General features: G+C 44.9%; 1 protein-coding gene across 2 annotated transcripts in view; it reads right to left on the minus strand.

Annotated features, from left to right (window-relative positions):
* Window positions 1-5718: 5718 nt before the first annotated feature.
* PPP1R7 (protein phosphatase 1 regulatory subunit 7) overlaps window positions 5719-25393 on the minus strand; it is a 25032-nt gene continuing 5357 nt past the window's right edge. Inside the window, exons 2-9 of one of the 2 annotated variants that reach the window (XM_025216990.1) lie at window positions 23961-24016; window positions 22836-22901; window positions 18999-19129; window positions 17532-17694; window positions 13194-13310; window positions 11943-12047; window positions 10056-10142; window positions 5719-6104 (exon numbers count right to left, since the gene is read on the minus strand). In XM_025216990.1, the coding sequence (XP_025072775.1) occupies window positions 5928-6104; window positions 10056-10142; window positions 11943-12047; window positions 13194-13310; window positions 17532-17694; window positions 18999-19129; window positions 22836-22901; window positions 23961-23993 (879 nt within the window). In that variant the 5' untranslated portion in view covers window positions 23994-24016 and the 3' untranslated portion in view covers window positions 5719-5927. The other variant, XM_025216989.1, reaches the window with a different exon arrangement.

The following is a 25393-nucleotide window of genomic DNA, read 5'->3' on the forward strand; positions in this document are numbered from 1 at the left end:
AATTGGACCCAGAGAACCTGACTGCTCCCTCCTACAGGAAAAGGAGGGAAGGTTTGGAGAACATGGAAACCTTGACTTTACAGAGTTTGTTTTGTTGGCAAGGAAAGATTTGAGCCCTCCCACACCATGACCGGGACTTAGGCAGGCAACTCACCCTCCATAATATTCTGATTCCCTGAGATCTATACTATTTTTGGAGAGCCCCTGTGGCTAGTGTTTACCCCAACTTGCTGCTGAAGAGCAGGCCAAAGAACATGACAAATGGATGTGCTCAGAAATGCTTCCTCAGAAACACTATATTCTTCACCGCAGAGACTGGACTCTCAGTGCGCTGAGGAGTTCTCCTTCAAACAGCCATCAAGCTCAGTATAATATTTTAAGATGCAGTTTCTGATGCAGGGATAATCTTCAGGCAACCACAGAAATTCATCCTATTCATTAATGGTCATAACAATGTTTCATGACTTGTCAGAAATGCCCTCTTATCTGTTTTCATACTATAAGAGCTCACAAACTTCAGCTTTTCTCCATATTTACATAATATTACTTTAGCATAAGGCAATTTACATAGAAGCCAAAAAAAAAGCCAGCTTCCTTCTGTCACCACCATTGGACAAAGGAAAAAATTGGTTTGTAGCAAGGAAAGAGGGGGAAATAGTAAGAGACTGTTATAAGCTGCTTGATGTTTTATTAGCTCCTCTTACAATTTTCTGATATAGTCGGAAGGAGCAGAAAGGCATGGGGTTGCCCTTGAGGGCTAAACAGAAGGGGAAACTGTCTCCACTTGGCCATGAACCTCTTTGAATGGAAGGTACTGGGTGAGCAGAATGTACTGTGCTTGACAAGCTGAGAGACAGCCTGTCCCTTGTTAGCTAAGAAATCATATTAGTTGGTAGGGAGGCATGGGGCAGGGTGGTGTGGGCACTAAGGTGCAGTGTTGACAGCTCAGAGGTCACAAGTTTGAGGCTATAATAGAAGCACTCACAGTGCAGCCCTGTCAGAGTCCAATGAATCTGAGAATTCTGCTATATGCCTTGTCATATGGACATGAAAAAGGAAAAGAAGAAAGGAAGGTAGTGAAGCAAATCTGAGTGGCATAATGGGGCTTCTAGCTGCAGGAGAGGGGTGTTTCAACTCTAGTCATAAGTGAAGGTGACTAGAGACCTCTTACCTTTATTCTCACATAGGCATCACCACACAACTACTGGTAGCCTGGCCTGGGCTGATCCAGGACAACAGCAGGTGCTACAGGGCAGGTGGGAGATTCACAGAGCAAAGCAACAGCTGCACACTATCCAAATGATGTATTTATCTGCGATTTTGCTTCACTGCAGTGCTATAAATCAAATGCCAAGCTTCTCTTGAGGAGAATTAGGACTCCCACAATGCCATATTAGCAGCACTCAAATCCTTTATCCTCAAAATACATGCTATAGCTTCCCCAGGTTGCTCCACCAATGTCTTTTGCCACTTATCTGGAGAGAGCAAGATGTGTTTTTTGTTACCAAGCCACCTCATGCTAATTAGAACTGGACAGCTGAGTGATTTGGTTGACGGAACAGAGCCATTCATTGGTCTGAGATTCAAATCCAGGTCAAGGTAATGTTAGCTAGTCATTGCTAATGTGTTAAACAGAAGTGTTAAAGTTCCAGACAATCACCTTCACACTTTCTCTCCATTTTTGCAACAAGATGCCTGTCAGGTGTGGAAAAGGCTTCCCATCACCCCCAGCTCCCAAAAGTACCTCATTACCCTACTTCAAATCCCTACTTATAAAACTTTCCTTCACCACAATGTCTCCTAGACCAGTGATTCTCAACTAGGGTGACACTGCACCCTGGAGTGCCACCAAATCTTTCAAAGGGTGCCACTGCCCAGTCCCTCTGCAAGGAGGTAAGCACTGTAATATATAAATTAGAATTAGTTAATGAAAGTGGATGCCATTCAATTCATGCAAGTTAAAGAGGAGGGATACCTCAACTCCCACAAGTTGAGAACCATTGTCCTAAACCAGGGGTGGGCAAAATGTGGCCCGCCAGGCCATTCTATCTGGCCCACGAAACCCATAAAAAAAATTAGAAAATAAATATTTATCTGCCCTTGGCTGCCTGTCATGCAGCCCTTGATGGCTTGCCAAAACTCAGTAAGCGGCCCTCCACCCAAAATAATTGCCCGCCCCGGTCTATTCTGTGCTTGTTCAGTGCCCCGCCCAACAGGGCCTTGGCTATGACCGGAGATATTACTGGAACGTCAATATGTGATTTGTTTGATGGCCCTTGGAAAATGAACTAGTGGCCTTCACCCAGGTCCTAACGGGCTGGTGGTGCCTGAAAAATCCCCACCACAACTATAATTTTCATTTGCTGTCACATTAGGGCCACAAAGAAAAATATGGACAAATAATCACCCTCTGTCCATAAAACAGGGCTTTTAAAAAAGCGTATCTTCTTGGTGTATTTTCTATGCATGCTGTGGATACAGGGAGCTCAAAAAGCAATGCTTCTTTCAAAAAAATGCATCAGGGACTGGCTAGATAGAAGCACTGTTAAAGAGGTGTTTACACAAGACTATTTTACATGTCCTGTGTAGGCACAGGACTGTACTGCAGAACAGGCTGTTCCCATCTTGCTTTGTATCTATTAGCATAAATTAGAATTATCCACACTAACCTGCCTCAGGTTGTGACTGCTCCTCTGGGGCTCACTGGAGAGAGAGAGAGAAAGAGAGAAAGCTATTGTAAAAATATTTTTAAGTGTATTAACAGATGGTAACTAACCAATTTCACAGTAGGTCTTCGAGGCACTCAAGATTTATCTTCAGTTTACCAGATTAGACATTCAAAAGGATAAATATAGGTGTGCAGGAATGGCAAAGCCACTTCTTTATATTTAATGGGAGCCAGGGCATGATTCATGTTTTCCGAGTGCAAATACTGACATTCGAACTGGCACCAAGTTCTTACCTTGCTGAATAGGAGACTGGGAGAAGTTCAGAGTCTGTGGTAGACTCCACAGCTTGGCTCAACCACTTGGATCAGGAGCTGGCAACTTTTTAGGATCAGCAGGCCAAATTAGCGCAGTTCATTCTATAGGTGGGTCACCGCTTCTGACCTGGTTACCACTCCCACTGCTACCAATTCCCCCCACCTTCAAATTACCATTGCACTCTAGGCCTTGTGGGCCAGTTGAAATCAATGTATGGGCTGGACCTGTCCTGTGGGCCATAGGTTGCTGAACCCCAACTTGGATAACTCCACACTCACCTGCATAGTCTTCCTACTTTCAATTTTTATTTTACAGGCTCTGGTTTGAAAAGAAAAAAAGCCTCCGGAGCACCAGAAAATCCTGTTTCCAGATAAGTAAAAACATGTCGGCATCAACTCAGATCTCAGTGATAGCCAAACAGCCCTCTGGGATTCACTTGTATTGCACAGTAGCAAGTCGTGGCAGATTTTGACTCTGGAGTGATATGCTTTCCACATGCTAGAACTACAGGGCTACCACAGGTGATTTACGAGGAAGCAAATGCTGCTGTTCACTGCAGGATGGGGAGAGGACCTAAAAGTAAACACCTGATAGCTTTTGAGATGTTCAGACACTGTGGCAATGAGGAATATAAATCCCCTAGATGACACTATCTATTTGTACAGCACAATGTTCAGAGACCCATTGCATCAGGGCTGACTGCATGCATGGTAAGGGAGGGTTCCTTGCCTGAAGAGCTTACAAGCAAATGTATAAGATCAAGGGTCCTTGGATTTTTCTGTACTGAGTCTTCTTGCATCCAGCCATGTGTCCTTCTACTCAGCAACATGGAAAGAGAACAGTGGTCAAATACAAAATATGTATATTAAAATTAGTGTGTATTGTGAACTTCCTCAAGGTAACACTCATACCTCTATTCATGCACCCATTAGGTTTTTTCTGGCACCTCCTATTATATAATATCAACTAAATTGCAAGCCCTTCAAGGCAGGTACCTAACCATCTTATATTTACAAAACCTTACCTCTAGGACCATATAATCATCATCACGATTACAATCCAGGCTCATGGCACCTGGACTAGATTCCTTGGTTTAGCGCTTCCAACCCAGGGAAGTTCTGGGCACAAGATTTAAAACAGGTTTCTCAGTTTTGCTAAGGAAAGAATCATGCCTCAGCCAGTACAAAATTTTATGAGATTCAGAGCAGAACTGAGCTGTGCACTTGTATTTATAGACAAAAGAGAAAGGAAAACCTGTGGGGTGATAGATCTGTATGTCTGGACCTGTAGGATTTACCAGCCATTCTCTAATAGATTAGAACCCTAGAAATGGAACATTGCATTAAAGCAGTGAGAAAAAGAAACATCACCTACTCCTCAGGACCAGATAAAAGCCGTGGAAGGCTCCCAGAGAGATGGGAGTTTTATCAGTATATGTCTTAGTCTGTTCTACATTATGTACAGTGCCACCCGCTACCTCAAAACCGAGGTGAGGAGACTTTCTACTTAGCTGGCAGACTGGAAAACAGCACCAGGAACTCGACAACTTTGCTCCTGTTGGATGTTTCACAACTTTGTTTGAAGCAACAGGTCCATTTGATCCAATTACTTCAATGTTGTCTAGATGACCTCCTGATGGTCACTGTGCTGTGAAGGCCTTAGCACTGACTGAATTACATATCAATGTTAAGTCAGGAGCAATGGGTACACCCAAGATTCTACAGAATATGGAAAGCATTTTCTTTCTGTACAGTTACTCAAATGAAGAAAAGTTTAATGGTAAAATCACAACTACACAAGATAGCGATGTGCCTTTCCAATTGCACAGAAAGAAACTAAAATACAGCGTAGAATATTGTGCCTTCCAAACTCTACTTCCTGTCTTTGCTTAACAAGGTTGAGATTTCAATATCACAGTAAGGGAGACAGTCTGAACACCTCAATGAGGGAATGTTGAAGATCCCCCTATTTTGAAACAGGACACCACCCATGAGTCAGATCTGTGAATGCATCAACTTTAGCAGATGCTAGGAATGGCCCATCTGTCTTGTATGGCTAACCAAATCACACCAACAAAAATAATAAAGCCTCTAGATTTAGGCCTTCTAGATTTCAAGTCAACCCACAGTCCCCCCACCCTGCCATGCTAAGCCAGACGCTAGCTTGTAACAAGTTTCCTAACCACTGGGTTAGATCTCAGTCACATTTTTCATTTGTGTATAGTAACATGTAAAAAATACTGATAATATCACATGGTTGCATAAGGGCCGACACTTCACAGACACAACAATTTATTTCAAAAGACTCATTTTATATTGAAGATTTAAAAATAGAATTTTAATATTCTAGCAGATGAGCGCTGATATTAAAAATGTCATTAAAAGAGTTTGGATGTGGACAAGGGTCAGAGCATTTAACACTGCATCAGGTATGGTCTGTTAACTTAATTCAGTGCCCTTTTTCAGACTATCTACCCCACCAAACGAATGAACGCCCTATTCAAGCTGCATTAAATATATTGGCACAGCAGACTGAAACTGAACTATTAAATCTGGCATTACAAACAGATATTACTCACGCAAAGATACCCATTTCTGGTATTAATGAGAGAACCTGATTCTGACATACAAAGTCAGCTGCTAGCTTAGACTGAAGGAACTCCAGGCTCTGGCCTGAAAGCAGAAGCTGGCTGACAAGATGTCCAATAGAAATAACAGACACCAGCACAACCAGGAAACGTCACGTGTTAAGATTTAATAATAGTAATAATATTTCCAAAACAACAAGAGAGTGCATTATACACAAGACCTGGTATTCAGTGCTTTTATTGGCCATTTGCTCTGTAAGTGTCAGTGTACTGAAGTCTTGGGGAGTGGCAAGTGGATAAAAAACCCAGCTGGGACATTTCTCCAAGGAAGGCAGGCAAGGAGGATAGTGGAAGATTCAGAACCGGACAAACGTGGCATCAATCTGCCGGACGGAAGGGAGGGCCAACATGATTTTGCGTCGGTACTGAGGGTCCTTCTGCAGGGGGTTTCTCTCCAGATACACAGTTTCCAAATTCTTGGCTCCCTTCAGCTCGTCCAGGTCGCTCCAACTCTCGATGAGATTATCATTCATCTGTGGGGCACACACAAACATACACACACACACACACACACACACGAACACTCTCAGCAAAGCCTCATTAGTGAGAGCACAGCAAGAGGTTGCCTACAAGGCACTACCCGCTATCTAAAACTGGGAGACAGATATGATAGGCTGTGACAGCAGACTGGTGAAACCCAGCTGAAAAGGCCTGACACTATTTGATCTTCGGAAACCTTGCTGCTGACTCTTCTACAACATAGCTATTCTTCAACATCCATCACAACCCTCTTTGGAATACTAGCTACTGACTGTACTCTAGAGGTGAAACAAACCTTGTCTAACAGGGAAGCTGGGCAAGATCCATGGAAATGCCTCTGCAGAATGCCCTTGTTCACAGATTGTCCATCTCACTCCATGTAGCATTCAGTTCTTCTGCAGGCTTGAATCCCTTCCTTCAAGATTTTTCTCCACCCTCCTACATCTAATCCCTAGGTTTTAATTCTTTAATTTGTCCCCAAAAGCCATTATCAAAAAAAAAATCTGAAGCTCTGGGCTTCAGGCTTTCTCCATTAAATTATTATTTTCAAAAAGAGTACTCCTGCCTGACAAGGTGAGGCACAAACCTGTACACTGTCTAAGCCAGTCATTCTCAACAAAGGGTGCCAGGGCAACTGGGGGTGCCACCAGATCTTTTGAAGGGTGCTGCAAGGTGTGAGGAGATAAGCACAAGGTCAGGCTTGCCCCTGCATAGATGATTCTCCATCCCGCTGCACAGGCCCTCTGCAAGGAGGTAAGCGCCACAATATATACAATTTTTTTTTTTTTTAACTGGGTGCCATTCAATTAAAAAGTTATGGAGGGTCACCTTGAGTCTAATGCGTGGTGCCTTGAGTCCAAAAAGTTTGAGAACCACTGATCTATTATCTGCTCAGATACGATTGGAGCCAGAAGCAAGGGCCTTGAAGCCCACACCTCTGCACTGCAACAGAACTTTACTGATCTGTGACAGCTCTCTCAAATACTGCTCACCAAAACAGACTCCAGTGAGAAAGCATGATGGTTTCTACAGCACAGGGAGCCCTGGCAGATTACTGCAAACTGTTTGCAGTAAAGCAATGTTCTGCCCCTGAGCTGGCAAAGGGGTGAGGGTGCAAGCATGCCACACAGCATCAGCACTGCACCCATGGTCAGAATCCAAACAGAATTCCAGGGGGGAAGGGGTGGTACGGGAGCTAAAAATGAGGAGCATGCCATGTGGCCCCACTGTTCTCAGCGTGGACATGAGGGCTTCACTTCTCTTTTGCTCCTGGCAGCAGAGCCTGAAACTTCAGATGAAATTAATATAGCAGCAACATCCTCAATCTCAAGATATGGGACCTGGCCTTCTGCAGGGCACTGCTCCTCTTCATCTCAGGTAAGCAAGTCAACTGCACTGAATTCCCTGCAACCCCCCAAACTGCAGTTTCTTCTCCAACCTCACAGTCTGCTTCCTTGAGATGCCTTCTTTCAGGGAGCCCAGGGAAAGAAGACTGCACTAACATGAGGGGCCGTGTTTCAGTAAAGATTGGTTTTGTGATACAGCACAGAACTGGGACTCTGGCGACCACAGTTCTTTTCTCAGCTCCATCTAATATAGGACCAGTTCTTCTCCACCTTGCCAAGTTGTTAGTACTGTATGAATGATCTCAGTAAGACAGGGCAGATCCAGGGGGCTGCAGCAGCATGGCCATACATCCCTTTCTGACCACAGGGCAGGAGCAGCTTCTGGAGACTTTTTTTAGCATCTGGAGACTTTCCCCGAAGATGAGCATTCCTTCCCACCTCCCTTCCCCTTCTTGCTCAGAGGCACATCCATCTCCTCCCTTGTCTCCTGCTGTTGTCCTCACTGTCCCAGGGGTGAAGGGAGCTCCTGTCCTGCTCCTGCTGGGCTGTACAGGGGCTGGGCTCAGCTTGGGACAACAGTAGCAGCAATGGGCAGGCAGGTTCCCTCTCCCTGTCTGGTCTCCTTGGGTGTTTCCCACCAGCTGCGGGCAGGCACAGGGAGGTGGAAGCTACCTGCCCACTGTTGCTGCTGCTGAGACCAAACCCCATGCAACCTAGCTGCAGCAGCTCTAGAGCTCCCCTCCACCCCAGGACAGTGGCATCAGGAGGAAGGGGGGGGACGGGGGACAGACAGGCCTCTGAGCAAGGAGAAGGAATTTTTACTTGTTTTGAGGACTTTTAAAGAGTCTCCACCTGCAGCTCCCATGGTATGGTCTGCCTACCCCAGTGACAAAGGCTGGGGGGGAGGGATGAGATGACGACAGAGGCTGGGGATGCAGCCACCCTTACAATGCCAGTTCTTACTTCCACACCCTCTTTTGTACAGTCCTGGATCTGCTTCTGTCTGCCACTTTTCTCTACCTAACAAATTGATGTATAATATGCCTGCAGCTTACAGCTCTGGCAAGGTCTGGGATCCTGTCTCTTAGGTACAGGAATTCATTAAATTAGGCTTCACTCCACATTCAGGAAAACTGTAACTGAGGTAGGAACAAGGCTGATGTGCTTTGAAGGGAATTCTGGCCTGTTCTCTTCATCACAAAGGATACAGGCATGTTGAAATGGAATTCAAGAAAGGGTAAAGTGGGAGGGTACTTTGGAGAACGTGCTGGAGAAAGGAACTGAGGTCTGAACAGAGGTTTACCAAGACACTGTTCCCTACTCTAGCAATGGACTCTTTGCAATGTCAGAATCGTACAGAATTAGGTTCCTTCCCTCCTTTGAGCAGTAGCTCTTTCTTATGGGAGCAAAATGCCTGGTGAATGTTCCCACTCTCCCCTTTCAGTTCAATGGGAAGATTTCAGAAACTTGTGAGGAATGACAGGCCACACTGCACACCAAGCCAACCTGCACTGCTATGCTTTCAGGACTAAAGATGTCACACTAGGCAGGGCGCCCAAGCTCCTTGATATATAAAAGGCAGCTCACATTAGCATGAATGAGCCCAGATGGCAGCATAAGTCTGACTGATGCTGTCTGCCAGCTCATATTCAAGGACCGGAAGAGAACAATACAAGCAGCCAAGATACTGGGCTCCTACTTGATATCATTTCCAACTATTTTTCCAGTCCTGCAAGCCAACCCCCAGTCCAAAGGCTTCAATGGTGAAAAGCTCCAAAGGAAGATTAAATTAGAGCAAGCACTAATCAAAACTCTGATGTCTTGGGTACCTCCATTAGGGAGCTGGAGATTTCCTAGGAAGGCCTGCTGCTATTAGGCAAATGTGCAGACTGTGACACAGCTTCCAACACGGATGCTGTAATACTGAGAATCCAGGGGCTTGTGTGTGCTCCTCTGCTCAACCTTTGTGTACTTCCTACTAGACTAAAAGGGGAAAGGAAGGGCTTAATGGTCCAGGATACCACAAAGTACAGTCAGCTCCCTATTAAACTAGCCTGCAGGAATGGAACTACCTCAAAAGAGAGCTAATGTTTTCAAGGAACAGAGCAGACTGACTTGGCACTTTTAACAGACTTTGGCTCACCACTGCCCTAAAGTCCCTTGTACCAACTTTTCCTGTTACACAGCCACATTAACGTACAGAAAAGTGGAATTGTGCAACACCCTAGGGCAAGGCTAGACTCTGCATTTCATAACCATCACAGTCAGGATTGCACCAGCTGGATCTCTACCTTAGAGAGAAGGGCCTGAATTATGGGTGTACTACCACTAAAAACTGTAAAATTAATTTAATGTACGGTAATGTAATTACTTCCCTTCAGCTGGGCAGTTAGGGGAAGATGGCCTTAAAACCTTGTCACCAGAGTAAAGAGAGGACTTGAACAGTCCACTGAGATCTGCAGAGGGGTGAACCTAAAATCTAAGATATGTACAACCCAGTCTTTTAAACCCTCCCTGAAACTCCCTGTCAAGAAAAGGGATTTCTTTCAACATGAGTATCTGTGCATGGATATTAATTTCAACAAGGCCTGCACTTACCCAGAATTCCTGGAGCTCTGTTAGATGGCTGATATTTTCGATCTTTTTGATTCTATTGGATGCAATGTCCAGCATTGTAAGTTTATTCTAAAGCAAGCAAATAAAAACTTTAGATTGATTTTCTTCTCCTCCTCCTCTATCCCGTTTGAATCCCAGGACTAAATATTAGAAGCCAGTAATATGTCACTGCGGGCTGTTTGAATGCCTATACTGTACAACAGCTAATTGGGCCAGGATTGCCCTTGACCAGGGGTTAGGGGCATTCGAGCAGTGTTGGGCTGAATTAATGGAGCCTGATCAAAGGTGAACCACCACCTGTGACTTGCCACCATGTAGCCCCAATTCCACCCACTGTACCAAGATAAAATTCCTTTGTGGGCCATAGGCTGCCGATCCCTGTTTAGGGCTATGAACCATCTGGATATCAGAGATTATACATGCAATACGAGAAGATACTTTTTTTAAACAGAGAAGATAAGTCTTAACATGAGAGCTTCTCAAGTACCTAGAAGCCAAGTCAAACAAATGAAGGCAACTGCTACTTGGTCAATAATTCCAGATGAACCAATTCCTCCTGAAGATCAAGCATTTCCTGTAATACCTTAAGACAGGGGTATCAAACTTGCCTGGCCCCATAGACCAGAACAATGATGTGGGACCAGACCACAAGAAGGATGGATGGCATGAAGCTGGCTTTGCAGGGCAGACTGGGTGTACAGACCCTTTTCCCTCCATGCTGGATCAAGCTAATGCCTGCTGTGGCCAGTCCAGGACCCCAGGAAGAAGCCCAGCAGCATGGGCACTTGATTGCAGCCATGGAAACAGGTGGCAGTGCTGGGCTTCTTCCCACAGTAGCTGGACTGATAGAACTCCAGCCCCACTGCTCTTGCCCAGATGCTTGGTAGTCAAGTCCATGAGAGCTGTAGCACTGGAGTCCCAGAAGCAACATGGTCTCTTCTCATGGGGGTAGCCAAGCCCCTGGGCAAGAGCCCCAGCAGCATTGCAGGAAGAAGCCCAGGACCGCACCATGTTCCCACAGTGGCAGCCAAGCACCCACAATGCTGGGCTTCTTCCCGTGGTTCTGCTGCGGCTCCAACACCGTGAGTCTCACCCAGATGCTTGCCTGCTGCTGCAGGACATTTTTCCATCAAGGCCGCAGGCTGGATGACCCAATTCTGCAAGCTAGATCCAACCTGTGGGTCATATGTTTGACACCCCCCATCTTCAGATAAGGAATCGCATGTTTCAAATAGAAAGTTTGGGAATCTATTGAAATTGTGACCGAAGCAGCCTCTCATGTGGCCAGCTTTAAAACTGGAATTTTTTGCACTAAGAAGCCCACAAGTTTCAGATTTATTTCTGGTCTTGCATTTTCAGGGAATCAACTAAATCCCCAATTCCCCTGTTCCACAGTGCCACCTGACGGTAAACGGGCAAAAACACACATTATGGGCTTGTCCACTACAGCAATCCAAGCCAGAAATACAGAAATTAAAGTGACTAAGAGAGTCACAAAGAAAGGTCTGCCCCCATGGACCCAAGACAACAGCAGTCATCTTGATGCCTCTATTGAAAGAGACTCATGGGCTACTTATTGCTGACAATTCTGCTTTTTACCCAGAATTTAGCTAGCTATCCCTTCCACCCAGGTAGGTAGTAGCCACGCTGTTACATGGTGTTTCAAGGCAATTAATTTAACTGGCCCTTTCCAACAGTCCACCCTTGACTCCAACTAGCACACAAGTGCTCCAGCAGAAGTAAAGAGGTTTCAGCCTTCCAGGCTATTTTTAAATTATGGTTGGTAAGGAACCAAGATTTTTCAAGAGGCTCAACTTTCTATGGGTCTCCTAAAGAAAGAAGCTGAATGAAAGACAACAAGAATCTCACATTGTTCTCCAGTCCCTCAATGACTTCTACGCCATTGTGGCTAAGATACAGCTCACGCAAGTTCACCAGGTTCTGCAGACCCTCAATCTTGGTTAGGCGATTGCTCTGAAAAATGTTAGAGAAGCAAGAGTCACCCAGTGAAGAACCAATGAAACCAGCATAAGTTCTTATGTTTGTTGAAATTCTCATGTTTATGAAGTCTATAACTCAGCAAGGGCCAACCCTTTTTGTTAAACATGCCACAAATTAAGCCCTGTGCCATCTCCGAGAGCTATTCTGATCCCCTTCCCCTGCCTGATCCACTGCTCTGCTTTCTGTTCCCTGCCCCCTCCCCAATCTGCTACAAGCCACACACAGAGGTTGCCAGTGCCACTTGGAGCAAGGGTGCAATAGGTTGGCCATCTGTGATTTGGATAATGCAGATGGAAAGAAAAAGCCATGTGGAGAGGAAGGGCTTGGTTCTGAACTGACATTTGTAAATTCCAGATGAGCCAGTGTCCCCGACTCTCCTCTTCCCTATAACGGTTGCAGCCACATGAATACCTTCCATTTGGACTCTTTAGCACACTAAGCAAGGACTGGATTACTGCTCATTTTAGATTTCCATTTTATGAAACCAATGGAAGGGAGGCTGCACTGATTATAAACATGCACCCAATACATGCTGTTACACGTCTATCATATGTACCATTAAGATATACATAGTTAAACATTCTGTATCTACAAACTGACTGTTGCCCCTCTGACTAGAACATACATGGTTATTATACCATGTTTGGAGTGGGGAAAAGACCATAAGGTACACAAACCAATATTTTATTAGCGCTACATTTGAAAATATAAAACTTAGTACTGGTTCAGAAAGGGTAAACTCCTCATTTAGCACAGTCCAGTAGACAATCCTTATAATGCTGCAGAAACTAATCCTCTGCCTACTGCTGCTGTGAAGCCTGACCTGTTATAATTTACTAATATTACTAAAAAAAAATTGTAAACAGAATTTCAGCAGGGAATGCAGAAGTATTTCACTCATCCCCAAAACATGACACTCATTAGATGCATGGACTAGAGGGCCAGTTTCAAGGGACATAAAACAAGGTACTGAGCACAGAGGATGTCAGAGTTCTTAGGATAAAAAAAATATCTCAAGAGAAGTGCAGACTTGTTGAAGCAGGTGCTGTTTTAACTCATGCAGCAATTCATGTCTTCCTTTGTGCAGGTGGAATGGAAAGACCCAAGTAGGACCAATACCTGTATACTGAGCACTGTCAAGTTTGTCAGTGCATCCAAGTTCTGGAGCTTGGTGATTTTGTTCTTCCCCAGGAACAGACTGTCCAGGTTAGTCAGTGTGTCAATATTTTCAATTGCCTGTAAAACAACCAGAGGAGGCAATGTTACCAATTCAGGTACCAATACAACCCCAGCCTAAACACCACTAGAGATCTGCTTTAAAAGAGAAAATTGAGGATGGAAGATACAGAGCCAGCAAACAAGTTTCCTATTCCACACACATGTTCCATTCTTCTGGATCTGTGGAGTTGTAAAATGATAATTATTCAAATCGGAAAACTCATACCCAGGGACTGAGATGTATTCCACCTTGGAGTGTGCAGACAAGCAACCCGAGACATCAGAAACATTAGTAGAGTTGGCACCCTCACCTGGGGAAAGGGCAGATGGTCTATAGAGAGATGCATTTTTTCTGTTGAAGTTCACATTACTCTTTATAACTCCCAAAGAAACTTAAGTCTGATGGGCAATTCGTCAGAATGGAGAAGCCATTATCCCAGCTCACGAAGAGCAAACAGAGAGCAGAATGCATTTAGAAAATGCACTTTGTTAATGCAATAAACGACTTCAGGAGACAAACATATTGGACTGGCTCCACTTGCCTGCAACAAGAATGGAAATCAGTTTTAAAAGAAAGGATGTTGGAAACTATGGTGTTTGGCATTGTAAAGAACATGTTATAGCAAGGACTGCTACAGCTCTCAGCCATTGCTCTGCTCTGGAGAGTCACAAGCTCGTAAATTTCTGCGCGTTGCAGAAACATCCAAGGGGGAGCCTGTTTCCTGGGCCAAGAGCAGTATAAGTAGCAGCATGGTCTAGGAGAGAGAATTCAGTAGGGGAAGAGACAGGAACTCCCAAATCCTAATCCTGCCAGTGACTGTGCGGGCAGAACTCTCTCTGTGCCCCAGTTCCCCTACTATGAGTAGCAATAATGCTCTTCTACCTTAAATACTCCTGTATGACAGAGATGCCGTGTAGATGCTAAGCCTTACCACTACAAGTACCACCTGTGGCACTGTGATTTAAGTGCAGAACTTGTCCTCAGCCCTAGATGGCAGGGAGTGAAGATCTCCCCGTGGGTGACAAAATGAAGCACACACTTTGTTTCCAAAGATAGGTGTGTCCAGCCCCCTCCTGCAAAGCAAAAACAGCAAGAATAGCAGAGAGAAGACCATGAAAGAGGGGAGGTGAAGGGAATCCTTTAAAGAGTAGGGAGGTGGGGATTGACTTTTTTGATGAACAGGTTCTACAGGAAAGCCACTGCTAGATTCAGGGATGTTTTAAATAGCCTACTTCAGTACAGTTCACCAGGTGCAGGCAGCAGTGAGAGGTGCCAGCTTTGTCCATCACTGGCAGCTCCTGCTGTAGCAACGGGGAAGACCATACTTAGGACTTAGGGAAAAGTGAGAACCAACAACCAAACAAATAAAATTCATCTGCTTAAAGCAATGAGAGAGAATCAATGAGTTGCTATATTCTAACAAGAATATTATGAAACAGATGTAGATGTGACCTGAGCTGGGAAATTAAGTTAATACAGACATATGCTTTATGATCCTTTTACTTCTAACTTATAAGATTCAATGTGAAGATTTACCAGTGCAAGCAAAAAACTTCCTGTCCATTTTTACCATAATACGGACAGACTGAACACAATTTTACTTGCGCCTCCAAAAAGTTATGAACTCTACACCAGAAGTCAAGACTGTATTAGTCTCTTTGCTAGTTCCAGGGCTCATGTTTTAGCTCTAATGTATGATGTTGTGTTAGCGTGTCAGCAAATCCCCATTTCCAAGCAAAATATAGAGAAGGCCCTGTTAAAAAGAGAAAGTTCAGAGGACCATATGCCTTCAACACTTACATTTACATTAGGGATCTGTCTAGCTGTAAAGCACATACCTCAAGTTAGACTGCAAACAAAAAGCTACTAAAAGGTTTTAGTTGCCTTCAATCACTTCCTTATACTTGCCCTCAGTCACTTAAAGAATTCCTAGGTAGTAGAAGACAAACAGACATGGATATGGGATATAACCTCCATTTATCTACCTACCAAACCTAGATTAGATCCCTACATACATGTATATTCAGCTTGCTGGATTTTTGCCTCTATAACAAGAATGGATCTTTCTTTCTAGGTGTCCTGTGGACATAATCTTTCCCTGTCTAAGCAAAGTCAAAGATCATCAATCATAATGCTGACTGAAGCTCCCAAGCTATGGAATTATTCCCCAAAGGGAAGATCCTGGGCTCTGCTTCAGTGCTGAAGACAAATATATCCACTTTAAAAGGAAGCACAATGCTCTTGTGTTCAGTCAAAGACAGACTACAAGGTGGGGAGATGTGTATAGTACCCAGTTACCTGAAGAAAAGTGTGCTACTACAGAGCTTATGATGCAAAAGTCTATCAGTAACTCCATTTTCATTTGCACCCTTTAGCACAGCAGCTGATTTGCAGAAGAAGCTGGGTTAGAGGGATACTGTCAACTTGCATATCCCTCTTTAGTCTGAAGTTTCTCTACGTATTATTGATACAGGTACTTAGGAAGGCTCCTATAATTGCTAGATGAGAGAAAGTCTTGCTATTTCATATTGTTTGCCTTGTGCATGTGACAGAACTTCCATAAATTCCAGTTTCCTTGTTAACAGGTGGATCTTTCACAGAGCAGCAGGTGAGGATGCATCACTAGGAAGTGGAAAGAGTACTTGGCTTTCTTGAAATTGTCCAGATTTCAATTAACAGTAAGCCCTAAGGTCAGGAAAACCACATGGGTTAAACAAAAAAAATCCCAAACCTGGTTGAAAGCAGAAAATTAATAGCATGATGTGAATGTTTTTACATCTGTTTCAGGTTATAAAACAGAGAGTCTCTTTCATGACTGATTCTCACTATAGTTTACCAAATCATGGACTGCAGGATAAACTAGAAATGAGAACAGATATAAACTGAATTAGATTATAGAACAGAAACATGGATACCTGAGCACAGTGCCTGCCTCCAGAAAGAAAGACATATGAATCTGCCTGACTGGTTTAGAGGCTTTTCTTGTGCACATCAGAAGGAAAGCGTCAGCTGGGGGAGCATATTTTTTGCCTTTCCGAACACATGGAGATTTGTGGAGTCATTAAAGAGCAGAACTAACAGTTATTCAGCAAATGGGCACTACACATACATAGGCACACACACTGTGCTAAAGACTCCAGAACACAATTACACTTAACATGGATTAAGAGCATGCAATTATAACATAAAACTACAAATAAAACCAATGAGCTGAACCTGAACCTTTAAGGGGCCAAACTTCACGGATATGAGGCCAAGAGAGAAAACACCAGCCTTATGACTATGCAGGTGCATTCCTTGTATCTGCAGACCTCCAACAGCCCCATTAACTTGAACCTCAGAAAGAGGAAGACACTTCAGATTTCCTCTCTGACCCACCCAAACACCAGGATTGTCTATGTGTTGGCCTCAACCCAGGTTCAACTACCTAATCCTAAATTTTAATTAAGCACACACCAAGATGACCAAATCCCTTCCTTAGGAGTGTGAAGAGGGTAAGAGATAACTACAGCTGAGTTTTGTCTACCCATCATTGTCATTTTAGAGCTTTCCACAAGTCATGAGGACTACCCTGGATCATCATGAACTCCTTACAGAGATGGAATCAAACAACATTCCCATAATCTTTTCCCAATGTGTGCTGCCCTTTAAGGGACAAAAAGGCTCATTGAAGATAAGATTTTAAAGAAGCATTGTGGACGTCTATGTCAGTTAGGCATTATATCGGCTGGACACAGGGGCCTCCAAATTAGGTTCACAGTAAAAGACATAAAAAGCCGATAAGTGAACTACACTAGTCTGTTCTGCTATCTTACTTGTATACATTCACTGCAGTCTAAAACTGATAAAGCCATTTCAAAACATTGCTTCAAGACAGTTTACATGCAGCAGAACTTTCCAGTCTCTTATCCAAACCAAGACTGAAGACAGGAGCAGTTACCTCTTCTGCAGGATGGAGAATGACCCCACACCTGGAGACAGAGCTGATCAACCTCCGACAAGCAAGTGGACAATGACATAGGGCCTGGAATTAATTCAGTCCTCTCAAATCTTTCCACCTATTGCAGAAGCAGATATTACAACTATCCCCCTTTTTCTCCAGACAATGAGTGCACATCTGCCCCTTCCACATGCAGCTCTCTCAGCTGCATCTAGCCAGATATTACCAGATCCTTACCATCCTACCACAAACTAGATGAAGACAGCAAGGCAAAACAAACAACATGCTTGCTACCCACCCGGATTCGATTGGATCCCAACTCTAACATCTGTAATTGCTGTAGGCTGCTCAGGTTCTCAATTTTGCTGATTTTATTGTTGACAAGGAACAGCTTTTTTAGTTGGGTGAGTCGGTCTAGTCCTTCAATGCATCGCAGTATGTTAAATGAGATGTCCAGGATCCTGGCATGGAAAAAGCAAACAAATGTCTCCTCAATCCAGGGCAAAAGTTGAAGGGAGACCAAAGAAAGGGAACTTGGGCAACAACCTCAACAAAATGTATTTGCTGGGGAGCCAAACCACTTTGTTGGCAACTGGGTAACAGTCAGAAATAGCATTCATTTTATCACATAAGAGTCATAGTTTTATAGCCGTTAGGGTCAGAAGGGACCTCAATAGATCATCGAGTCCGGCCCCCTTACCCTGGGCAGGAAAGAGCGCTGGGGTCATATGACCCCAGCCAAGTGCTTGTCCAGTCAATACAGACTTTAAAAAAATCCCACGGGATGTAAAAGACACTGACCTACATCAACTGGCACCACTTTTCTCCACTGTCACATCACCACTCAAATCCAACCCAACTATGAGGACAGGACAGTTTTCAGCCTCTGATTTGAAAAGTGCTATTCTGGCATGCCTTTCCTGACCCAGCACACCTGTGAGAATTCTCCCTGAACAAGTCAGACCAAGGCCTCCCCTAAAACACTGCACAGTCACTACTAGAGGAGGGTTTTACACTCAGGTTTAATGAAGCAGATCTTCACTACCCCAAAAATGCATTGCTTCTTGTAAGGCCCTGCCTACTCTGGCCAGGAAAATAGAGCAGAACTCAGACTTGGAGAGAAATGCTGGGCTTGCAGTTTAGACTCTGGATGGGGACTCTGAAGAACTGAGTTAAATTTCCTGTCGTGGACTTCCAACATGACCTTGGGCAAGTCATGGAAAATGGGGATGCTACTCCTCTCCTCCTCCGCCTTAATTAGATGAGCAGCAGTTCAGGGCAGGATCTCTGTGTTTGCACAGGGGGGCCTTCATCTGACTAAAAGCCTTTAGCTGGTTCTATAATGCAAATAGTAGATAATACTGGTTGTCACTACAGAGCAAGGGAAGGTTAAGCTGTGCGTGCATGATGTTGAAGGTCACTGCAGCTGTGCAATAATCCAGTAGCCTATGCATGGTGCTCCTGGTTCAAACCATAAGTTGTTGCATGCCATCAACAGACTCTTGAACAATGAAGCCATGTTCTGGCAGGAACTAAATTACCTTAAAGAACACCAGTTGTTCTACAGTTGTAGCACCCAAGTGGACCACCACAGAAAACCAAAAGCAAAGTAGGCACAACATGTGTCATTCAGTTTTCAGTTCTAAAAAAAGGGTCTCTCAATGGATGCGTGTTGCCAGGAAGCCGCTTTGCAGGAAGCCTGTGGACTCGCAACCTTGTTAATTCTTCACCCAACCTTGGTATGCCACCTTAACTGGATACTCACTCAAGCTCTGTTAAGGACTCCAAGTTCTCAATCTTTCGAATCTGATTGTCGTAGAGATCCAGCTCTCGGAGAGTCTGCAACTGTTCCAGATTCGCAATGTGCTTAATCAGATTCTGACGCAGACACAGAATCTGAGAGTTGGGAAGAAATTATCATAAAACAACATCATTAAAAACAAGCTTGCAAGAAAAATATGCATCTGTGAATGCCAGGGCATGGGCCCACTCTTCCAACAACTATCATGTTACTTTTCAGAGTGCACCCATGTTACCACAAAAAGGAGGAAATATCTGCTTCTTCTGCTCTTGTAGGAAGCAGGTCTATTCCAAATATGATGTTAAAAAAAGAGCACATGGAACAGATACCACGGCCACCCAATTAACTAACACCACAAGCTGATGGAAATTTAGGCCATGGCTTCTAGGATTGCAGGATTCAGAGCTGAGGGAACAATTTGACACAGATAAGGAAGCCTGGTTTCTATTAGCTCATTTAAAACAGGAGTCAGCAACCTACACCTTAAAGGTCAGATCTGGCTCACCAAGCAATTCTATCTGGCCCATGAAGCTGGGCTGTTGGCAGCTAGGGATGGCAATGGCAAGGGAGAGAAGTGGCATCCTCTGTTATGACCTGGACCTATTAATTTGGCCCACTGCTCCTAAAAGGTCACCAACCCCTGGTTTAAAGGATTTTACTATGTCACTGACTTACAGAGTAAGGACAGGCAAGTCTGACTTCATGGACATCAGACAGAACTCTTATTGCGCTGTAAAAAGTACATATTTGTTTGGTACATTTTCCTACAGAATTTTACAGGCTCCCCCCTCACTCCTGCGTACAGGGACAAGGCCACGGGGGTCTGGCACTGCCCCCACAGCCGAATTAAGTGTTGGGGCCCAGCACTGCCCCCGCCTAGCCCTGCACGCTGAGATTAGGCACTGGATCCAGTGTACAGGGCCTAGGGCTCCCGATGCGTCCATGGGGAGCCCCGCAGGCCAGGAGGCACAGCACCACAGGCTGGATCTGGCCCATGGGCTAGGTGTTGAGCACCACGGCCCTAGAACACTACTGTTATGGCAGATACCACTGGGCAGCAGTATTAAACACAGGGCATGAACATGGAACAATTTGCTGTGAAGCAAAGGAGGGTGGGGCTTAAGACAGCCTTGTCTTGTTAGTTTGCCCATGACCATAATCTTTCAATCTTTTTCCCTTAATAAATATTAAAACTTGGAAAAAGTATCTGTAGTAGTATTAGTCTGTCTTTACACAAGTCTATGTATAGAGGTGCACTGATATAATCGGTCTGATATCGGATCAGTACCAATACAAAGAAAATTGTCTGTGTTGGATATTGGCCCGACGGGGCCGATAATTTGGCTGATAAATGCCCATGCAGCACAGCACGGAGCAGAGCTGGCAGTGTGGAGAGCTGCCTCCAGCTGGTAAGTGAGAAGGGGAGGGGGAAGGGAAGGGATGTGGGAGGGCAGATCAATGCCCCTGTGATGAGGGAAGGGGCAGGGGTAGAGGCAGGCACAGGTGCTGCCCAGCCAGGGCGGGGCAGGTGTGGGACGGAGCCACGTCTGTGGGGGGCGGGGCAAGCTGGAGCTGTGGAGCCGGAGCCAGAGCTGTGCATCTCTACTCACCAGGCGCTATGAGTAGCCTGCAGCCACCCCAAATTTTGCCGCAACTCCACTCCCAGCCCCGCACCACTGCCCAGTGCATCCATGGCTTTTCCCGGTGCTTGGATGGAGGTGGGCATTCAGCTGGGGCTGCACTTGGTGGTGGCACGGGGCTCGAAGCAGAGCTGCAGCAAAATCTGAGGTGGCTGCAGCCTCTTCCCAGTGCAGCTGGAGCCCGCTCCAAGCCCAGTGAGAAGAGCTGTGCAGCGCTGGCTCCAGTTCCACCCTGCAGCTGCAGCCCACCCTGTGCCACGCAGATCTGGCCCCCCGCCCTCCCAGGGTGCAAGGAGCAGCAGGAGCCACCCCCTCCCCTGAGCCCCAACTGTCCCATGCCTGCCCTGCCCTGGCTGGGCAATGCTTGTTCCTGCCTCTGCCCCCTCAATCACCGCAAAGGCGTTGCTCTGCACCCCCACACCTCTTCCCTCCCCTTCCACCACAACAGACTTACCAGCTGATAGCAGCTGTATCAGATATCGGATCAGTATTGGTCAGTATGCCTCCTTATATATCAGCTATTGGTATCGGCCCCAAAAATCTCTATCGGTGCACCCCTATCTGTGTAGAGAGGGAACGGTTTCAGCAGCACAAGAATTTGCCCTGTCTCAAGAGTCAATTCTAATCAGAACCCAAGAAAGGCACTCTCTGGGAACCAGGCAATGGTATCTGGCTGAATCCCTGAAAGGAATTGCCTGCATCTGTATTCCTAAGTACTGGGCAAGTGTAAATAATAGGGCTGTGCAAAATGGTTGTTTTGTTTTGGTTTCAGATTTGGCATTTTGGAGGGACAGTGATTCGTTTTGGTGTTTCAGATCACTGTCCCATTTCGATTCGGCTGAATCTGTTTTGGAGTTTTGGCCATAGGCTATAATGGGGAATCACTAAAATGTCTATAACTTTGTCATTCCTTGGCTGATTCAGATGAACATTGCAGGGATGGTAGCCCCTTCTGAGGGCATGAAGCCTGCCAAGTTTCAATGATATAGGTGCAAGGTTGTTTGTGAAACTGGAAAAGTTTTTTGTGAAACTGCACCTCAAACTGTTCAAAGCAAAACTAGTATCACTTGCTGGCAGTGGCAGCATGCTGTCATCCCGTGTGCAGACCCAGGGGCCCACGCCCCCCAGGAAGAGTCTGGCACAGCCCCACAGCTCTTCCAGGGGGCGCAGACCCCTGGATCTGTGTGTGAATTGACAGCAGGTTGCTGCTGCCAGCTGGGGCCAGCGCTGGGCTCTTCCTGGTGCTCAGCACAGGCTGTGCCAGAGAGACGTGTGCTGGCGCTGACCCTAGCCAGCAGCGGTAGCATGCTGTCATCTGCATGCTCCGCAGCTGATGAGTGCGGAGCTTTAAAAAGAAAAAAAGCCCCGCACTCACCGGCTGCAGCAGCAATGATTGGGGCCTCTGGGGTCTCTTGGCAGAGACTCCCCAACACGACGCAGGGCAGTGGGGATCAACCCGCTCCCCCCCAGCTCTTGAACATTTCCCCAGCTCTTAGTTCGATTCCCCAGCTCTTGGGGGGCGCAGGTCCCTGGATCTGTGCACCAGGTTTCAGCAGGCTGCTGCTGCAGGCTGGGGCCAGTGGCAGCACTGCAGTCTTCCCGACCCTCGGCACGGGCTGTGCCTGCTGAAGCCCCGCATACAGATCCCAGGGCCCACGCCCCCCGGGAAGAGCTGGGGAAAGCGATCAGAGAGCTAGATGTCAATATCAGAGCAGTGCTTCCCACTCTCTTCCCCCTCCCTTTTCTTAGTTTTCATTTCCCTGCAAGTCTGGCTCTGAAACTCCAAAATTCTCCGAAACATTTCCAAAACGTTTTGGAGTCTTCCGTTTCTTTTTGTATTCAGTGTTTTGGGTGCCAAAACAGCCTGAAACACCTCCGAAATTTTACACAGACCTACTAAATAAGCAAGCTGAACTTGTCTAAATCCAGTCAACTCCATGTTGCTGAACTCTCCTCAGCAACTGGAATGATTTACGATAGTATATCATCTGCTACTGCTCAGCAGAGGGGCAATATTACTTTCTTCACATTAGAATCTCCACAGGTTCCCAGCCAGAGAAGGATTCATATGCAACACAGTATAAGGAACTGTTAAGTAAGGTTCTAAACCCCTAGAGGTATTATATTGCTCCTGATGCTAACTAGGCCTTACAAGTTTTACCTTCACTTTTTTGAGCACCTCAAATCCTTCAATCTTGCCAATTCGGAAATGGTTCAGGTCCACATCCTGAAAGAAAACAGAATCTGATTCACTGCTGGCTGTTGTGGGGTTGGAAGCATACTTCATACACTGTCTTCAAAGATCAGCCTTGCACCTTGCTTCAAAGGAGGAGACTACTGGATCATAAAATGTGTATATCATTAAGACCACTCTCTTGAGCAGCTAGCAAAACTGGTTAGCAGGTGAGTTAAGTATGAAGGGGAGCTGCAGTTTAGGGCTTTCTGCAGCAGAAAACATATAAGCTGGTAACCAGTGTAGAGGTCACAGCATCCTACATGTGTTTTCTTTATTTAAGTGAAGGAAAAGCTTTTCTGAGTGCATTTTAAGCTTATGCAGGTAAGGTATTAATCCTATAGGCCAGAGCCAGGCTCTGCACAACTTTGTCATGGTGCCTCCACCCTACCGGTTTACTTTTTGCTATATAGCCCTGAAGCTTAAGCTATGAACTGTGTCAAATTATTTGATATGTAGCTCTGAAGCTTAAGCCATCAACTGTGTCAAATTATTTGATGGCTTTGTGACCATTAGTCCACACTAGTGAAGAGCAAATGCATTTACCATCTGCTCTGCCTAGCTCCAGCTGTTCAGTTTTTAAGAGTAAGCCATAAAAACAAATGAAATTGAACACCTGCCAAGGTTCAGCTAATCTCCCTATTAGCAGTCTTGCACAATTTATCTATATTGCAAGCTAGCTGAGTAGCTACCTACACTTGTTGACAGCACTATATTTTGCAACAGAAACAGGGTCCTTAAAGAGATCTAAAAGAAAGGCTTAAATCCTGTTGCTTTTAACTGTTTATGCTCTGTCTCTGCCTGAAAATGGCTCCATGTTTATCCCAAGTTGTCACAAAAAAAAAATTCAGCTACCAATTAAGAATTTCTCTTTACATCTAATCTTTAAACTCAACCAATGTATGAGAAAAATGGAACAGTCAACACTTTCAGAAGAATCATTGCCTTTGTCCAGATCAGACAGGTTGCCACAGAATTGGTCATCCTTTTCCTACTCTCCTCCCTCCCCCAACCACACACACATAGCATTCACATGAGTGTAACAGGAATTACCTCTGCTTCTGGGTCCAGGCTAATTGTCTCCATATCCACTGGTGTCTCTGCTTCTCCTGTAACAGAAGATGACAGTTTAGTAGAAATCCATAGTATACGTTAACTGATGACAAGACTGCAGTATTTATCAGTTGGAAAGAGGGAAACCAATGTTCTTTAGGAAGATAAGGAATATACAGCTTTGAAGCTCCGATTCATTAGATAGCAGTGGCAACTTCATCGACCCTAACATTCATCTAGTCAAGAATGGACACCTTTCTCCCCAACTAAACAAGAATTTCTTACCTTGATGAATGGTGTGGCAAAGAACAGAAGTAAGTTCAAGCTAGTTTTGATGGAGCTGGTAAAGGCAAATAATCAGGAGTGGTGGATCTTTGACAGCATAAGGATTAATATCAGATTAATAATATTACTTTTACTATGCTAATATTAATATTGGGATGTCATTCTGGTTTGAACAGAACTCCCCCCCATCCCAAGTGCCCTGACATTAAGCTGATTTACTCGTGCATATTCTCCATCATCTGAACATCCATAGTTCCTCAAATATTCTCTTCCCTTAGATAATCCAGTACCATGCACTGAAGGAGGAACTAGTCCACACAGATTGTACATAGAAATGCAATGCCCCACCCTTAAGGAATTCAATCCTTACTCTCTTCTTTCATAAATAACACATGCTTATGTCACTGGCTTATGTACCATCTTGCATGGCTGAGTAGAGAAACACATCCACAATATGAAAATACAATGTATACTGATTCGGGTATACTTGTTCTGATAAATGCTTTTAAAGCTTTGGAAGAAAGCCTAGGATTTAAATGCACTTCTCCTAACACAGCACAAGAGGGAGTGGGGTTTAACAGATAAGCTGATGCTGAATAATTCATATGCAGTTCCCATTTGGTGAGGAGTGCGAGCTGACTGTATCAATTTCAGCATGCAGGCCTAATTAGATTTCCAAAGACAGATACACAACACGTACCATTTCCATTTCAAATGCATAACCCACTTATACATTGCAGAAAGAAAACTACAAAGACCATTAATTAATTGCCGAGCCCCCAGACTTTAGATCAACTTCAGCACTGCTACGTGCTACCTTACTCTTTTAGCACCCTCCCAACTCAGTAACACTTGATCATATTTACATCTTGGCAGGGGTTCCATCATCCATTTAAATGATTAATATCTAGCTACACCAGACAAATGCATTTCCTAGGTACATCTCACATGACCTGCAACATTAGAGCATTAACAGTCAAAACTGTGCCCTAAGCCTAGTTGGCACACTGGGCTAGTGTGGTTTTGGATAGCCAATGGCTTATAAAAGCATGACATGGCTAGCATCAAATCCAGCCACCTAGAACTTCCTAATCCGAATGATCGGACCCCATACACAGCTAAGTTAAATTGAAATGTCCTTCAGCAGG

This window comes from Alligator sinensis, unplaced genomic scaffold (genome assembly GCF_000455745.1).
Source record: "Alligator sinensis unplaced genomic scaffold, ASM45574v1 scaffold863_2, whole genome shotgun sequence".
NCBI lineage: Eukaryota > Metazoa > Chordata > Crocodylia > Alligatoridae > Alligator > Alligator sinensis.